At 45.0% G+C, this 14,055-nt stretch overlaps 1 protein-coding gene across 4 annotated transcripts in view; it reads left to right on the top strand.

The window, feature by feature from the left end:
* Positions 1-304: 304 nt before the first annotated feature.
* Positions 305-14,055, top strand: part of LOC146198371 (transcriptional repressor NF-X1-like) — a 29,006-nt gene continuing 15,255 nt past the window's right edge. The window contains exons 1-8 of one of the 4 annotated variants that reach the window (XM_084593849.1): positions 307-1,134; positions 1,198-2,238; positions 4,642-4,812; positions 5,894-6,150; positions 6,744-6,879; positions 7,901-8,203; positions 8,607-8,930; positions 11,599-11,798. In XM_084593849.1, coding sequence (XP_084449975.1) covers positions 966-1,134; positions 1,198-2,238; positions 4,642-4,812; positions 5,894-6,150; positions 6,744-6,879; positions 7,901-8,203; positions 8,607-8,930; positions 11,599-11,798 — 2,601 coding nt within the window. In that variant the 5' untranslated portion in view covers positions 307-965. Of the gene's footprint in view, positions 2,239-4,641; positions 4,813-5,893; positions 6,151-6,743; positions 6,880-7,900; positions 8,204-8,606; positions 8,931-11,598; positions 11,799-14,055 lie in introns of all 4 variants that reach the window. The other 3 variants (XM_084593850.1, XM_084593847.1, XM_084593848.1) reach the window with 3 other exon arrangements.

Genomic DNA, 14,055 nt, shown 5'->3' with positions numbered 1-14,055 from the left:
TGTAGGAAAAAGGAAAAGAAAATTCACAGGCCTGCTACTGGCTCTGTAGCTCAGCCACCTCCGCTGCCTCGTGCGGACATAAAACTCTGTTGTTGAAATCGAAACCGAAACAAGTAAGAAAAGACATTTGATTATAATTTATTCAACAGTTGTAGGCAAATGTGACGTGGTTATCAGTTTACAGTAATGTCTCAGGCATTATTACAAATGATAAAACACTAATCCAAAAATTAGGTGTCTATAATCTTTATGAGTGGGTTTAGAGTGTGGCAGCGTGCATCAATCACAGCATAGGCGACGCTAGCATTTAGAGACTCTCTAAGAACGTTGTTAGCAGCTGAGCAAGCGAATCTCTGTATGTATCGTCTGCTGGTGTTTCTCGAATACTTCACTGATAATCTCATGCAATTAGATGAGAAAGACGAATCGACAACGGGCTTCCCTATGAGGCATCCATGGAGACATCCAACCCCCTAGTGGAGATCAATGGTTTGCACGCTGGTGTGCACGCGATGCGTTGTCCAAGCTCTCGCCCTATATATATATTATTTCGTTGGCCGTGGCTGAGCGAGTTCCTTCCTCCATGGTATATCTATGGTCCTACCCGTCCGAAGCTTTCGTGTACTCCCCGCAATGCTGCGGCCTTAGAAGTGCTATAGTGCATGGAAGTGCTGTGCAGTATTAACGTCTAAGTAGTATTTATTTACGGTGTCACTCAGCTTTGCGGGACTATCTTCGCCTTGGGTTTTACCTCTATGCAGTTTGCTTCGGCACTGCGTGCTCAATCTCGCGGCTGCGCCGGTGTGTCATCCGTGTTGGTGCGTTTGTGAAGTTTCCGTGCTAGCAGTTGGCGTGGAAATTTGAGTATCAAGGACAAATTAACTAAGTATTCAAGCTATTTGACCCGACTGACGTAAGCGCGGCACTACTACGTTCTGGTAGAGTGTGGTCGTTAGCTTTCCTGAATGGAGGACCACAGAAGTTACGAACCTTACGGAGCCTGTGGCGGTTTGGACGACCGCGAACACAGCTGGCACAGCAGGGGCGTCGAAACCACAGGCGCCTGCTACAACGACGTGAACAGCAGTCAGCACGTTGCTTCACCGGCCCGGGGTACAGAATCTGAGCCAACTCGTGAGTGCCGCACCGGCCGTCTTGATCGCTCAGGGCATAATTTCTCCGAGCCTTGCACCGCAGGTGAAGGGCCGCGACGAGGGACACAAGACCGCAGCCGTCGAAAAGGTGAACCTTTCAGATTTGATCGGAGGCCGCGGAACAGAGCCCGTGTTGCCCCCAACGATGCGCAACGTGCAGCCGACGACTGCGGGTGGTCAGATGCCCCTTCACATTCCGACGTCGCTCAGAGAACTCTGGCTTCATGCAGCGGCATTGCCGATAAGGCACCAGTCAACGACCCGCAGTCTACGCGCAGAAGACATGACAAAAAGCAAGGCTCAGGATCCAGCGCGCTTGCCTCTTCTGAGTCGCCTTCGTGTGATGGTGTGGTAGTTGGAGGGCGCGGTAAACTTGGCAGCCGTGGGAAAAAGACTTTTGCAGAGCGTAGGAAGGCACGGCGACAACATGAAACTAATGGCAGTGAAGTACAAGCGGCTGCAGCTGATTCAGAGCTACAAGGTGTATCGTTTGGATGTGACCCACCTCAAGAACAGACCAACAATGTAGACCAGGAGTGCACTGTATTAGGGGGCTGTGCTGGTGGACTTAGCCAGCAACTAGCTGAAGCCTGCAGTGAGCCAACTCGTGCTCACAACCCAAAGTCTGCTCATAAAACTGGAAGAAACAGAAATTTCTTTTCAAATACGCATTGGCAGCAGAGGTACTGGGACCACGGAGACAGAGCAGTAATATCTCAGAACAGTCATAATCATACGAGGTGGAAAAATTGGGGTCGAGAGAGGAGTGATGCGCCCTGGCCGGGTAGTCATCGTACTGAGAACTCACAAACAGAACGGCATTTTAACAAAGATTTCAGAGAACCTACACAGTGCAGTAAACATGGTGAGAAGAAAGATAGCAAAGGTAGAAACGATGCTTACGAGTGTCAACACAGTAGCAGTTCTCCTAGCTGTGACAGTCGCGAAACAGACTACAGGCGCCAGCCAAGCACTTCGACAAGACAGCGCAATACTGGGAAGTCTGTGCGCTCGCACCCTAAATTGTTTTCTTCTCATGGAAGCTATCCGCAAGTGCCAAGACCTGATGATGCTCCACAGAAAGGTTGGGAGTTTACCTCATATAAATTTTCTTTGTTTAGTTTTCCTTTAAACATTCTTCTCAGTTGTTTGATTTTGTATGTTTGTGACATTATTTTATTGCATTGTATTAGCAGGCAATATACATTTGTCCTACTATACTGTTCCAAGAAGCAAGGCATATTACATATGACTTGTACGACATTGTATATTATATGCTGGCATAATATGCGATTCTAATTTTCATTTGCTGTAATGTGTGTAGGTTACGAATGTATAAAAGCACTGTGCTTGTTTTTCACATGCAAGCCACATTTATTCACCCCCACTTTCTTTCTCCATTAGTGAAAACATGCAGAATTTCTCTGAAAATTATTTTTAAAAGAACTGAAAAATCTTTATATAAAAGCTGTAGATTTACAAATTACACATGCTAATTGTAATTAAATTTGTAGCAAATAAGTTCCATAAGACAGTACCGAAGGAAGAGGTGCTTGATATGTTTGTAGAATAAGATGTTCTAAAGGAAGCTAAGTCCAAAAAAAAAAATTATGTAGGGATGGACCATTGACGATAATTATTTGAGTAAACAAATACCTTCATTATCCTGTGAATTATCTGTCTGTCTGTGGATCACTGAAATCCACAGTATTCTTCCAACTCTTCTTGCGTAAGGACACACGGCATTTTCAAAACTTTTCGTTCACTACAGCAGACATCAGCATAACACTGCTGGCACAAAGTGAACCCCGCCAATACTGCACCCAGACACAACCAGTCACACTGTCGTTCTCTCTCACTCACCACTAAACCATGTGACCATGCTTGCTGCTCTGACACCACCCCCACCGAACCCTTCTTCTTTGCCTTTTGAGGCTGTGATTTGGTCTCAGATGAAAAAAGTGGCACAGTAGCCAAAGAGGACTGCTGTCTTTACGGGAAATGTCTGCTGACTTTTTCAACAATATGCTTGAAGCAATTAAAGTTCCTTTCCCAAATTAAAAAATGCCAGGCTTTGGAGCTGAAAAACACAGTGCAATTTCAGAATTAATTTTTCCATGCGGCAATCGCACTTTCTCAATGGTAGACGGCAGCTGCAAACGCTGACATCGGAATCTTTGTATATAGTCAGTATAGACCTTTGCAATGGGTGAGGGAATTTAAACTCCTCCTCTCTGGATTGTTGGAAATTGGTTCCACTGCAACTTCCACCGTGCTACTGAGAGGTACACACAACAGTCCAGTGAACAGGGAGCTCTATCTGCAAGGGTCTATAGTAACTTTTTCTCGGTGAAGTTGATAAGTCAACTGCTGCGCCACCTGGGTGTCATGTAGCGATAAAATTTAGCATGGTAATAGTGCAGCAAAGCACTCTTATGGTAGCGATAGCCAAGCAGTGATCTTGCTTTTACCTGACTCTTGGATAGCCCATCAGATCCACGCATCCTGGTGTGGATAATTCAAACAGTGCTTTCACACAGTATCATCTGTCTAACCTGATTAAACTCCAGATGATTTTGATATGAAAGCACTACTTCACATGGTCAAACCGAAACAAAAATGTTGTGGCTATCATATGCTTAGCTCGGATGAAATCAAAGAAACTGTTGGAGCAGACGGAATTCTCATGGGAACAAGTATCGAGCATTGTAGGTGCCACTGCAACCTTTCGCTCCACGGGCATACTGCAACGCATTCCTGCGTTGTGCATTACACGCTGTCCTCTCCATCAACCAAGATGCAGAGGCTTTGTGAAACCCATGCGTTAAGGTTGCATTCTTTAAAATAAAATGAATAGCATTACAACAAAATGAATAAATGAACTAAATAAAGCTGGTGATATCTAGCACATGTTCCAATTACCTTTTCAAAAAGCTTGCAGCGATTGCTGCTGATGGAAGCACCCTCCTTAGCTGCAGTTTATTGAAGGAGAAATACAGCATCCTTAAGTTAGTAAGAACAAAAATAGCTGTGGCCTAGTCATGAACTGAGTGTGTGGGATGTTCACTTCATATGCTCTAGACCACTATCATGTTAGCCAAAATGAGAGGACACAGCATGGTACTACCACACGGCTTTCTTGACCAATTTAAAATATTAATTTCTTCCTAAATCAAGGGTTCTGCCTTTATTACTGCCACCAGGTGGCGAGAGTATACTTGTCCCAACACTAGACTGCTCCTTTAATATACTAATATCTAAAACCTGTTGGAATGCTCAAGAAAGCTCAGTAACAGTGGCAGTCATTACTAATTCACTTGTATTAGATTATGTAACAAGCTATGTCACAGCAATGAAGGACAAGTGAGCGAATGCAAAGCTAAATTTGATTTCATTGGTGCCAGCATTTACTCTTCACACTTCTAAATTAGCACTTCTTCCCTGTGACTGTGTGTATGTTTGTGTGTCTTCTTTCTTGTGCATTCAGACCGCATGACTGAGCAGCTGCTCTCTGGCGAGTACGAGTGCATGGTCTGCTGTGACCGCGTTCGTGGCTCCGAGTCAATCTGGAGTTGCTCCAGCTGCTACCACATTTTTCACCTCACCTGTGCCCGCAAGTGGTCATTGTCACCTGCCGCTCTTGTGAAAGGTCAGTCGGGTGTGTAATCTTGCGTGCTTGCACATTGAGAACAGTTAACACCAGAATTACCAATCTGGTAGGCTAAAGTGGCTATTAAACCAGCAGCTGCCTCGTAGTGCTTTCATGTGGGCACTATCAAGCACGGTTATGAAGATCCAGCATTGCTACGCAGACAGTTTCAGCCACGAACAAGCCCAGTCCTGCTTGTCACCAGACATGCTCCCAAAGCATCATCTAAATTTTCAATCAGGAGTGGGTTTTTGCTTTCTTATACTTCATTGCTAACAGTCTTCTTGCAACAATTTAGATAGTTCTTGGCACACAAAGCACATCACCAGGTATATAACAGGCCAGCTCAATGTAATCAGGGTCAAATGAGAGCTTGTAGCAGCGATGCATGTTGAGTGCACTTGGAAAATAGTATTGCTCCTATTGACGAGATTAAAAGTTTCCCGTGTGACAAGGATGTAGAATCTCCATTGGCCATCTGCATTTGAGGTGAGCTTTGGATGTTTATTTTAGTGTCTCCAGCAGTTCAACAGACACCAAAATTACTGCCTCAAATTACTTACGCCAACTCATTATGCTTCCTCTCGAAATGATCATAAATTGAAGATAAGGTTCGTCAATACCATTGCTGCACTGATTTATTTAAACACTCACTTTTTCTGCGAATCACAACTGACACTATTTACTTTAATTGAAAACTGAGGTTATTTAAACTAGGAAACTTAAAAACTGAAATGCAGGTATAGTACCACCACAGGTAAATTTCGATAGTAAACTGTGCAACATTGACAGTCTTTTTTTTTTTTTTTTTTTTTTTGTCATGGATCCTGGAGGCTAGGCCGTGAACCATTACCATTAACTTTCAAACATTGATCTTGAAGTCACTTTCGGTGCACGTGTTACTAGATTGAATCGAGGGGTGGAATAAGTCCAGTTCTTCAGCAATGAATGTATCTTTTTCTTCCTAACAAACATCTACATATCCAGAAAGAGCAAAGAGTCTATTTTTCACTTAAAGAAAGATTGGATGTTAAATTGTTGCAGTTGTGCTTCTGTTCAGTGATTGGCGACACTGGTTGTGTAATTGCAGAGGGTGGCTGGCGTTGTCCAGCGTGTCAAGGGACGGTGCTGGCTGTGCCCGACCGTTATGTCTGTTTCTGTGGAAAGCGAATAAACCCGGAGCGGGATCGGTACGGGGTGCCGCACAGCTGTGGCGAAATGTGCGGCCGATTGCGGGGTGCCTCCTCTCTCTGTGTGCACCGCTGCAACCTCCAGTGTCACCCAGGGCAATGCCCACCTTGCAGCGCAACTGTGCGAAGGCCATGCCCGTGTGGGAAACTCATCAGGGTAAGTTGCAGGTTAACAGATCTTGACGATTGTTGCAGGCCCAAGTATAGATTTCCACAAGAAGGCCACTAACCTGTACTGAAGTATGACAGTCTCGTTACATGCAAAAGCAAACCATTTTCTTTCAAATATGTTAAGAAAAAGAAACCATTAAGAAAAATCATCCTGCTGAGTCTTTGAAACATCAATTTTCACAATACTCTGGCAGAAAATCAAACTTGTTTGGCATGAAAGACCAGTGGAAAATAGTTTGCAGATCAGTTACGGTCGTTTCATTAACTGTTAGTTGAGGTTATAGCTTGTCTAGGCATGTGATGTTGATTCTAACTCAAGAGAGCTAGCCTCCTTGGAGGAGAGAAGAGGAGACTGACTGACAAGAGTTTCATTATTGAAAAAAAGCAGCAGCACTGGAAGCATTGCGGTTGCCATGGTGCCAAAGCAAAACATACCCGGAAAAAGGAAATGACGGCTTTAAGACAAGCTGCTATGGGGCTGTAGCATGTTTAAAATGGTTTATGATGTATAATATTGTTATCATAGGTGTGTGCATCAGCGATTATTGACTTGCTTGCTCCTTTTGTTTTTTCGTGCAGCAAGTGCGCTGCAGCCAAGAACAGGAATTCAGCTGTGGCGAGCCCTGTGACCGACTGCTCAACTGTGAAATTCACTCGTGCCAAGCCCAATGTCATGCTAATGCCTGCGAACCTTGTTCCCGCATTGTGGAACAGAGTGAGCCACTTTGCATGTTTCCTAAGTGCCACTTGTGCATGTCCTTAGCGGAAAAACTACAATCTGTTATATATGTACATTCCAGAGTACATGTACTCTGCTTTTCTTCCACCTGAGCAAGATGAACCCAGTTGTAATTTAGCTAGAAATAGTGAATTAGCATTTCGCTAGCTTAATAACTAGTGCTATTTTATGTTCTTCCAGCATATATGTAAATCAGTGCACAGAATACAGTGTATGTCACTGGCATGCTGCTTTATGCAAATGGCTGATTATTCATCTGTTATGGGATGAACGAAGAGTGTTCAAAATTTGGGAGCTGAGTGTAGCAAATGCCTGGGTAGTATACGATTCAGTACACCACCTTCTTCTGACTAATCTAGGATCCCCACAGCATTTCCTCCACCGCTGTGACTCACTAGTTCAGAGACCCAACTTCAGAGCGGAGTAACTCTGGTTTGAACCTGGCCATGGAGGGGGGCATTTTGATGGAGGCGAAATACAGGTTACCTATTTTCTCTGCTGTGTTAATGCAATGTTAGAAAACCCTAGGTTGTCAGTTGTCCAGAGCTCTCTACTACAGCATCCCTCATAGTCTAACTCACTTTAGGATGTCTAACCCCACAAACAAAACAAAACTATAACTGCTACACAGCATTGACTAGTTAGCAAGAAAATTAGTTGAAAGGGCCACACTGTCAATGATTTGTCTGACTTTTTGAAATCATGAAATGTTTGCAGGAACTAGCCAAGTGTTATCTAGCCACAGTCAGTGTGTTGCTTGCAACTTTTCAACAAGAATTCACTTTTGCACAGAGCACACTGATTTCATTGAAGGCAAACCTGCATAGTGTCCCTTTTGTGTACTTGGTACATGGCAAATAGCGATTTCAACGGGGGGCATTTGAAGCAAGTATGCTGGCCCGGTTTTATTATTGTTCTAGAACAAGATGGGGCTTTTTTGTGTGTGTGTTCCTTCACATTCTGATCGTTGTGTGGTGCTTTGCTTGTACTGTTGCAGAGTGCTACTGTGGTAAACAAAGACGTGAGGTGGTGTGCACGCGAGAGTCCAATGCATCTATTGAGTTTTCGTGCGGCGATGAATGTGGACATTCTCTGGAGTGTGGAAACCACAAGTGTGCAAAAGAGTGCCACTTTGGTGAGTGTGGCCCCTGCCCACTTCTACCAGCCCTGGTGACACGCTGCCCTTGTGGGAAAAGTCAGCTGGAGAGCATAACAGACGCTAAACCAAGGCTGTCATGCTCTGACCCCGTCCCTACATGTGGTGAGACATGCAGCAAGGTCCTTCAGTGTGGTCCAAAAGGTGAGGTCTACTTTTGAGTTCCATGACTACAGTAGTAGGCAGTTTTGTTTCCCCGTGGATCTGGTGAGGTAGACAAAGTTTTTAGGTATTACAGACCACCAATGTTCTGGTGGCTCTTTTTTTTTTTTTTCCAGAAAAGCATTGCAGCAATAGAATAGTTTGTATATGTCCTTGTTATATCTGCAGGAACAGCATTTTTTCAAGGCCCCTCTGGTACATTTTGACAGATACCTTTTGTTGTAAGCCTAGGCCCTTCACCATATGTGCAACAAATTACCTTGGGCCCCATTTAAAAATATTCGAGCTGGTTCACAACGAGCAGCTATTTGTGCTTGAAGCTCTCTTTCAGATCCATCTTTAGTGTCATTACTGTTATTTTTTTCACTTGTTCGTATCCTTGCAGACAGCAAGCACCGATGTGCTGCACTTTGCCACGAGGGGCCTTGCCCACCCTGTCCACAATCGAGTGCTGTACGCTGTCGATGTGGCGCCACATCCCGTGAAGTGCCTTGCGTAGAGCTTGTGTCCTTGGGCTGCCAGGCACCGGAGTTATGCCAGCGTCGGTGCCAGAAGCGCCGCCAGTGTGGACGCCACAAGTGCCTTGCCTTGTGCTGCGTGGACACTGAGCATCGTTGCCCGCTTGTGTGTGGAAAGCGGCTCTCGTGTGGGCAGCATGTCTGCGAAGAGCCCTGCCACCGAGGGAACTGCCCCTCTTGCTGGAATGTCAGTGAGTGAAGACATTTATGGTTTAATGAGCACCCTCTGAGTGCTGAAAGTGTAAAGTTTTGTTATCTTCATGATTGAGAGACAAGGCAAGGGAAAGAGGCTAACCAGGATTCAGTTGCATTGCCTGCCAGTATGGGCAGCAGGCTGCAAAAGGAAAGCAGAAGAGTAATATTTGAAAACTGTACTGCCACGAGTGAAATATGAGAACGCAACCAGCCAGCTCAGCAGTAGTCAACGCGTGCACACACACTTCGTCTTCCTTGACTTCCAACAAGGAAGCAACACCGATACCACCGACACTGTTTGTTTGCACAATGCATTTGACAATATCTTGGTAGCATCACACATTCTTGCTGTTGTGTAGAGCTAAGGATATTGTGAAAGAATGCCAGGTCCAGACGGCAAGGTCATGAAGGCAAGGCAAGGTACGCCGTGTCAGCGTTTAATCTGATGGAGAAAACCCAAGCGCGCGCCGGAGCCAGAGCCGTGGGACGATGATGATGGTATGTACAAGAGGAGGAAGAAGATCGTGGTATTTACAAACGAAAGAAGATCCATGGAGGGCTCACACAATCTGCCCAGGGGGTCGGAAGCGGCCAGCCTGGTCGCTCCTAACCAACCGATGTACCGCGGCACACAAACGGCTTCTAGCGAGATACATGAACAATTTCAGTTCCACGGTGACGTCGGTCGGCTGGGGAATCGACAGGTATGACTTGGTAGTTTACTGGGGAAGTTTGGTTGATGACCTTGTAGGGACCAAGATAGCGGCGCTGAAATTTATCACTAAGACCAGGGGTGCGCACTGGTGTATAGAGCAGTACTTCATCACCAGGACGAAAAGAGACCCAAGATGACGGCATCTGGCCACACGGGGTAAAAACTGGGCTAGTAATGATGAGGAGTAGTCGGGCGTAGAGAAGAAGGAAGTGTCGAGGATCGTAGTGGGAGGACGGCCAAAAACGAGGAAAAATGGGAGTAACTGGTAGTCCACTGTACTGCAGTATTATAGGCAAATGTGACGAATGGTAGAACAGTATCCCAATTTCGATGATCCGGTGTGATGTACATAGGTATATCCGATAGGGTGCAATGAAATCGCTCAGTCAGACCGTTAGTCTGGGGATGGTAGCTTGAAGTTGTCTTTTGGAGGGTGGATGACGCACGAAGAACTTCGGATACGACTGTTGATAAGAAGGCCGTCCCGCGGTCACTTAGAAGCACCCGAGTAGCGCCATGACGCATTACAATTGACCGCAAAAAGAAATTAGCTACCTTTTCAGTGGAACCATTCGGTACAGGGGCCGTCTCAGCATAGCGTGTAAGGTGGTCGACAGCTGTTATAATCCCCATTGGAGAGAGGTTGGGGACCATATAAGTCGATGCCAACTACGTCGAATAGTGTGGCGGGACAGGGAAGGGGCTGTAGGAGGCCAGCGGGGGAAGAAGTCGACCGCTTGCGACGTTGTCACAGGTGGCAGGAAGCAATGTATTTAGCTACGGTGGTAGACAGGCCAGGCCAAAAGAATCGTCTTTTCACGCGGTTGTATGTTTTGTCAAAACCAAGGTGACCTGCAGTAGCGTCATCGTAGAAAGCCGCTAGTATACGCGGGCAAAGCACACGCGGTACGACTGAGCCAGCGAGTTCCATCAGGATAATGCACGTAGCGGCGTAGTATGCCATCTTCAAGCTTGAAATTGCGAAGCTGTCGGCAAAGCCTACCATTGGGTGAGCTCGAAGTGCCGATAAGGCGGTCGATGATGGGCCGGCAGTAGGCATCAGCTAATTGCTGTGAGCCGAGAGCGTGCTTGTTCTCAGAGCCGGCAAAAGAACTGCAGTGATATGCGTCTGTGGAAGCGATGGTCGGCTGTGGTCAGAGGTGGAAATGCATTGTGAAGAAAAACAGCAGGCTGATTCCAAAACCGGGCAGCGAGAAAGAGCGTCGGCATCTTGGTGTTGGCGACTCGATTTATAAACTACGTCGAAATGGTATTCTTGCAGGCGTAGAATCCACCTCATGCTTTTATTGTTTTCTGTTCTTGTGATGGGCGAAGTAAAGATTCCTGAAGTTTCATTATAGCCTCTTCAAGGCAAACAAATTGGTGAAAGCAGCTGTAGCTGCAGCAGTCATTCTGACCAAGTGAACTCCTAGTAATGGTTGCTAACTGACTGTGGATACCATAAAAAGCTACTTGCGATTATGTACGTCGCATGCATATCATTTTTTGCTTTATAAAAAAAAAAAAATGCTAAAGTAGGCTGCTCTTTATGATTCAGTAATACTCCATCTAGTAGTATTTTGTGTGTCTTACTGTTGTATGGATGTTCGTAGGTCCTGATGTCATCATTGTTTTGTCAAAGTACAGGAAAAACTCGTTAATTCGAAGTCACTAGGGCCACGAGAAATATTCAGATTAACTGGGCTTTGAATTGAATTCAGTTGAATATAAATTGACCTTGCAACTTTTAGCACTTGGGCACAGTAGTCGAGCGCCCTAACCACTGCACCACCGCTGCGAGGCAGTTCAGTGTATGTGTCATCTTTGACCTGAAGCAAGGGGCTTGGCAGACCTGTCTGTTCATTGTCCTCTCTCTTTCAGTGTGTTCTTGCACTGGTTCTTCCAAATCCACGTGATAAAGCTCAGGCTGTTTCTCATTCTTTCCTTAGGTTTTGAGGACCTGAGCTGCCATTGTGGCAGTGCCACCCTGAGTCCACCCATTGCATGTGGAACGCGACCCCCAGAGTGTGGTCAGCCATGTGCCAGAGAACACCCATGTGGTCACCCTGTCACCCACACCTGCCACAGCGATGCCGCCTGTCCTCCTTGTGCTGCTCTCACTGAAAAGTGGTGCTTTGGTCATCATGAGGTTTGTTTAATTTGTAATCTTCCCTGTTTCTCTGCGATAGTCCTTGCATGAAGTGTGCAGAGTAATTTGCTGGGTGTATGCCTTTTCTTACCCCCTGTCATCCTTGTACTGCTTGCAAATGTGGCACATAAAAGTGGAAAACTTAGTAATAACAGCGACTGGGAGGTGGCTTGAGGCAATGTGGGCCTGTGAACTGTAGTGTGTTGGAAGCTCTTTGAACATTCTTGATCTGACCTTCTATAGTTTACTCAAGCTGACACTGTTTTCATAGTATCACATCTGATTGAATGAGAGAAGTTGCATGGTAATTAAAATACTTCAGTATGTGCAATGATTACTTTGAATGGACCACACAGTCCTGCTCAGCAAAGCTTGATGATGGTGCAGCTCACCAGTGTCATGCCTAGCAGCAAGTGACTGCACTCCATGACAACAAATCATGTGACTGCCTGCAGTGCGTAGTTATTGAAGTGCAGTTGATGCCACAATCACACACAGTGTGCGTAGTTTGTTTCGAGCTTTGTCCCAACTGCATCGCATGCACTGTATTGGTGCTTTTTCTGTACTGTTCTTTCAATTCTTCATATTGTTCGCTGCATCTACTCCTTGCAATGTAGCGCCACTTTTGGGAGCTTGGGTCACAGCACATGCTGGTTGGGGATGAACTTCCCCTTGTGAAATTCTTCCCCGCATACACGTACAAAATATAAAAGTTTGTGCTGCCCATTTCCTGTGTTTTTGTTGCTAGTTGTGGGGTGCCCTCCCTCACACACTTGTGAAGCAGACGAAAAGGCTAGCAAGTGGGAGAATATTGGGAAGGGTTATAGCGAAGGCTAGTTTTACTAAAATACTATAACCACCACAGTAGAATGTTGCCTCTTCGTGTTGCCCGTTTGCTGTCATGTCCAATTGGGGCCTCTGCCATGGCATTCGTTTCACTGCTACCTCCACCTTTTTTTTTTTTTTCCTAGAGGTTGGTTGATCCCGTAGGCCATGGTGCATGAGCAGCCTACCGAAGGCAGCCTGCTTTCTCACTGACTGCAAAAAAATATTCTTTTGCCATATATAAAAGCTCGCCATGATGTGCATCTTTTCCTTTATAACACTGTTTTCAATGTTCATAGTGTGGGAACAAATTGATAACTGACAAACAGTGGATACAGCCTTGTTAACTAAAAGTGAAGAGACAAGAGTGGAGGTCCAAGGAGCCAGCTGTACTTGTTTTGTTTGGCCTTATGTAACAGTAACTTTTTGTAAAGCACTTAGTTATTGGTGGGCTATGCTTAGAGTGATATACTTTTTGTAGATTCTGACTGCACACATAATGATTTTTGCTTGCCGCAGCACTGCTATCTACACTATATTTGGCTGATATTACACTTGCTGTGGCAGTCTGTGGCTTGAATGGTTAAGGGGGGACATGGGTCTTGAGCAAAATTTTCTTAATATTTGTCCTGTCAGTATGAAATTTGCAGGGTTTATGTAAATTCTTGTGCTGGTTTCAAATATGTTGTTAGTTTTCTTCTACATAAATTTGCTGAGTAGTTACAGCAACTTTGCTGTTCCAGACTTGCGGGAAGCTTGTAAAAATATCTACAGAAGGGAAATTGCTAAAATGCACATGGATCTGTTCCTGAATGTCTAAGGAACACAATAAAGCAAGTTTTGCGCTCCTGCCTTACTACAAGCCAAAGTTATGGAAGTTTTAAGTTTCAGCTTCACAAGTGCAACCACCCCCTTTCTACATCTTCTTATGTTTAAAAATTTTTCATGCAGTTGAGACCTTGTATAATAGCTTTATTGTGTTCCTTTAACACTCACGAGCCAGTAAAAAAAAAATCATTACAATCTAACGAGTAGGAGAGTCACAATGCCACCCGCAAAATAGAAGGGTAGGCAAAATTTTCATTTTGAGAAAAATGGAAAAAACGAATTGCAATGTCAAACACTAATTTAATCAAACAAAAACTGTAGAAATGCAGGCCACTGTGGCCTAGAAGGCTCCTGGACAGTAATCTGCATTGGGTTTGCCCTTCTGCTTTCGTTTTGCTGCAGTCTGAAAAGCTGCAGAGGAAGCACGCTTCCTCTCTGTTCTCAGACATTCACTGGTGCAATGCACACGTTTACAATTTAAAATGGCTATAAACCTCCAGGAATGTAGTCTCTTTGCTTTCCAACGTCCAAGTGTCGCCTCTTTCATTTTGATTTGCAGTTGCAGCACATTCAGTTGTCACTCTTTCGTTTTTTTTTTTTTTTT

The sequence above is a fragment of the Amblyomma maculatum genome, chromosome 2, assembly GCF_055883805.1.
Source record: "Amblyomma maculatum isolate TAMU_Amacu chromosome 2, ASM5588380v1, whole genome shotgun sequence".
NCBI classification, from domain to species: Eukaryota; Metazoa; Arthropoda; class Arachnida; order Ixodida; family Ixodidae; genus Amblyomma; species Amblyomma maculatum.
Note: the sequence above shows the minus strand (reverse complement) of the source record. Positions and strands in the feature narration are given on the sequence as shown.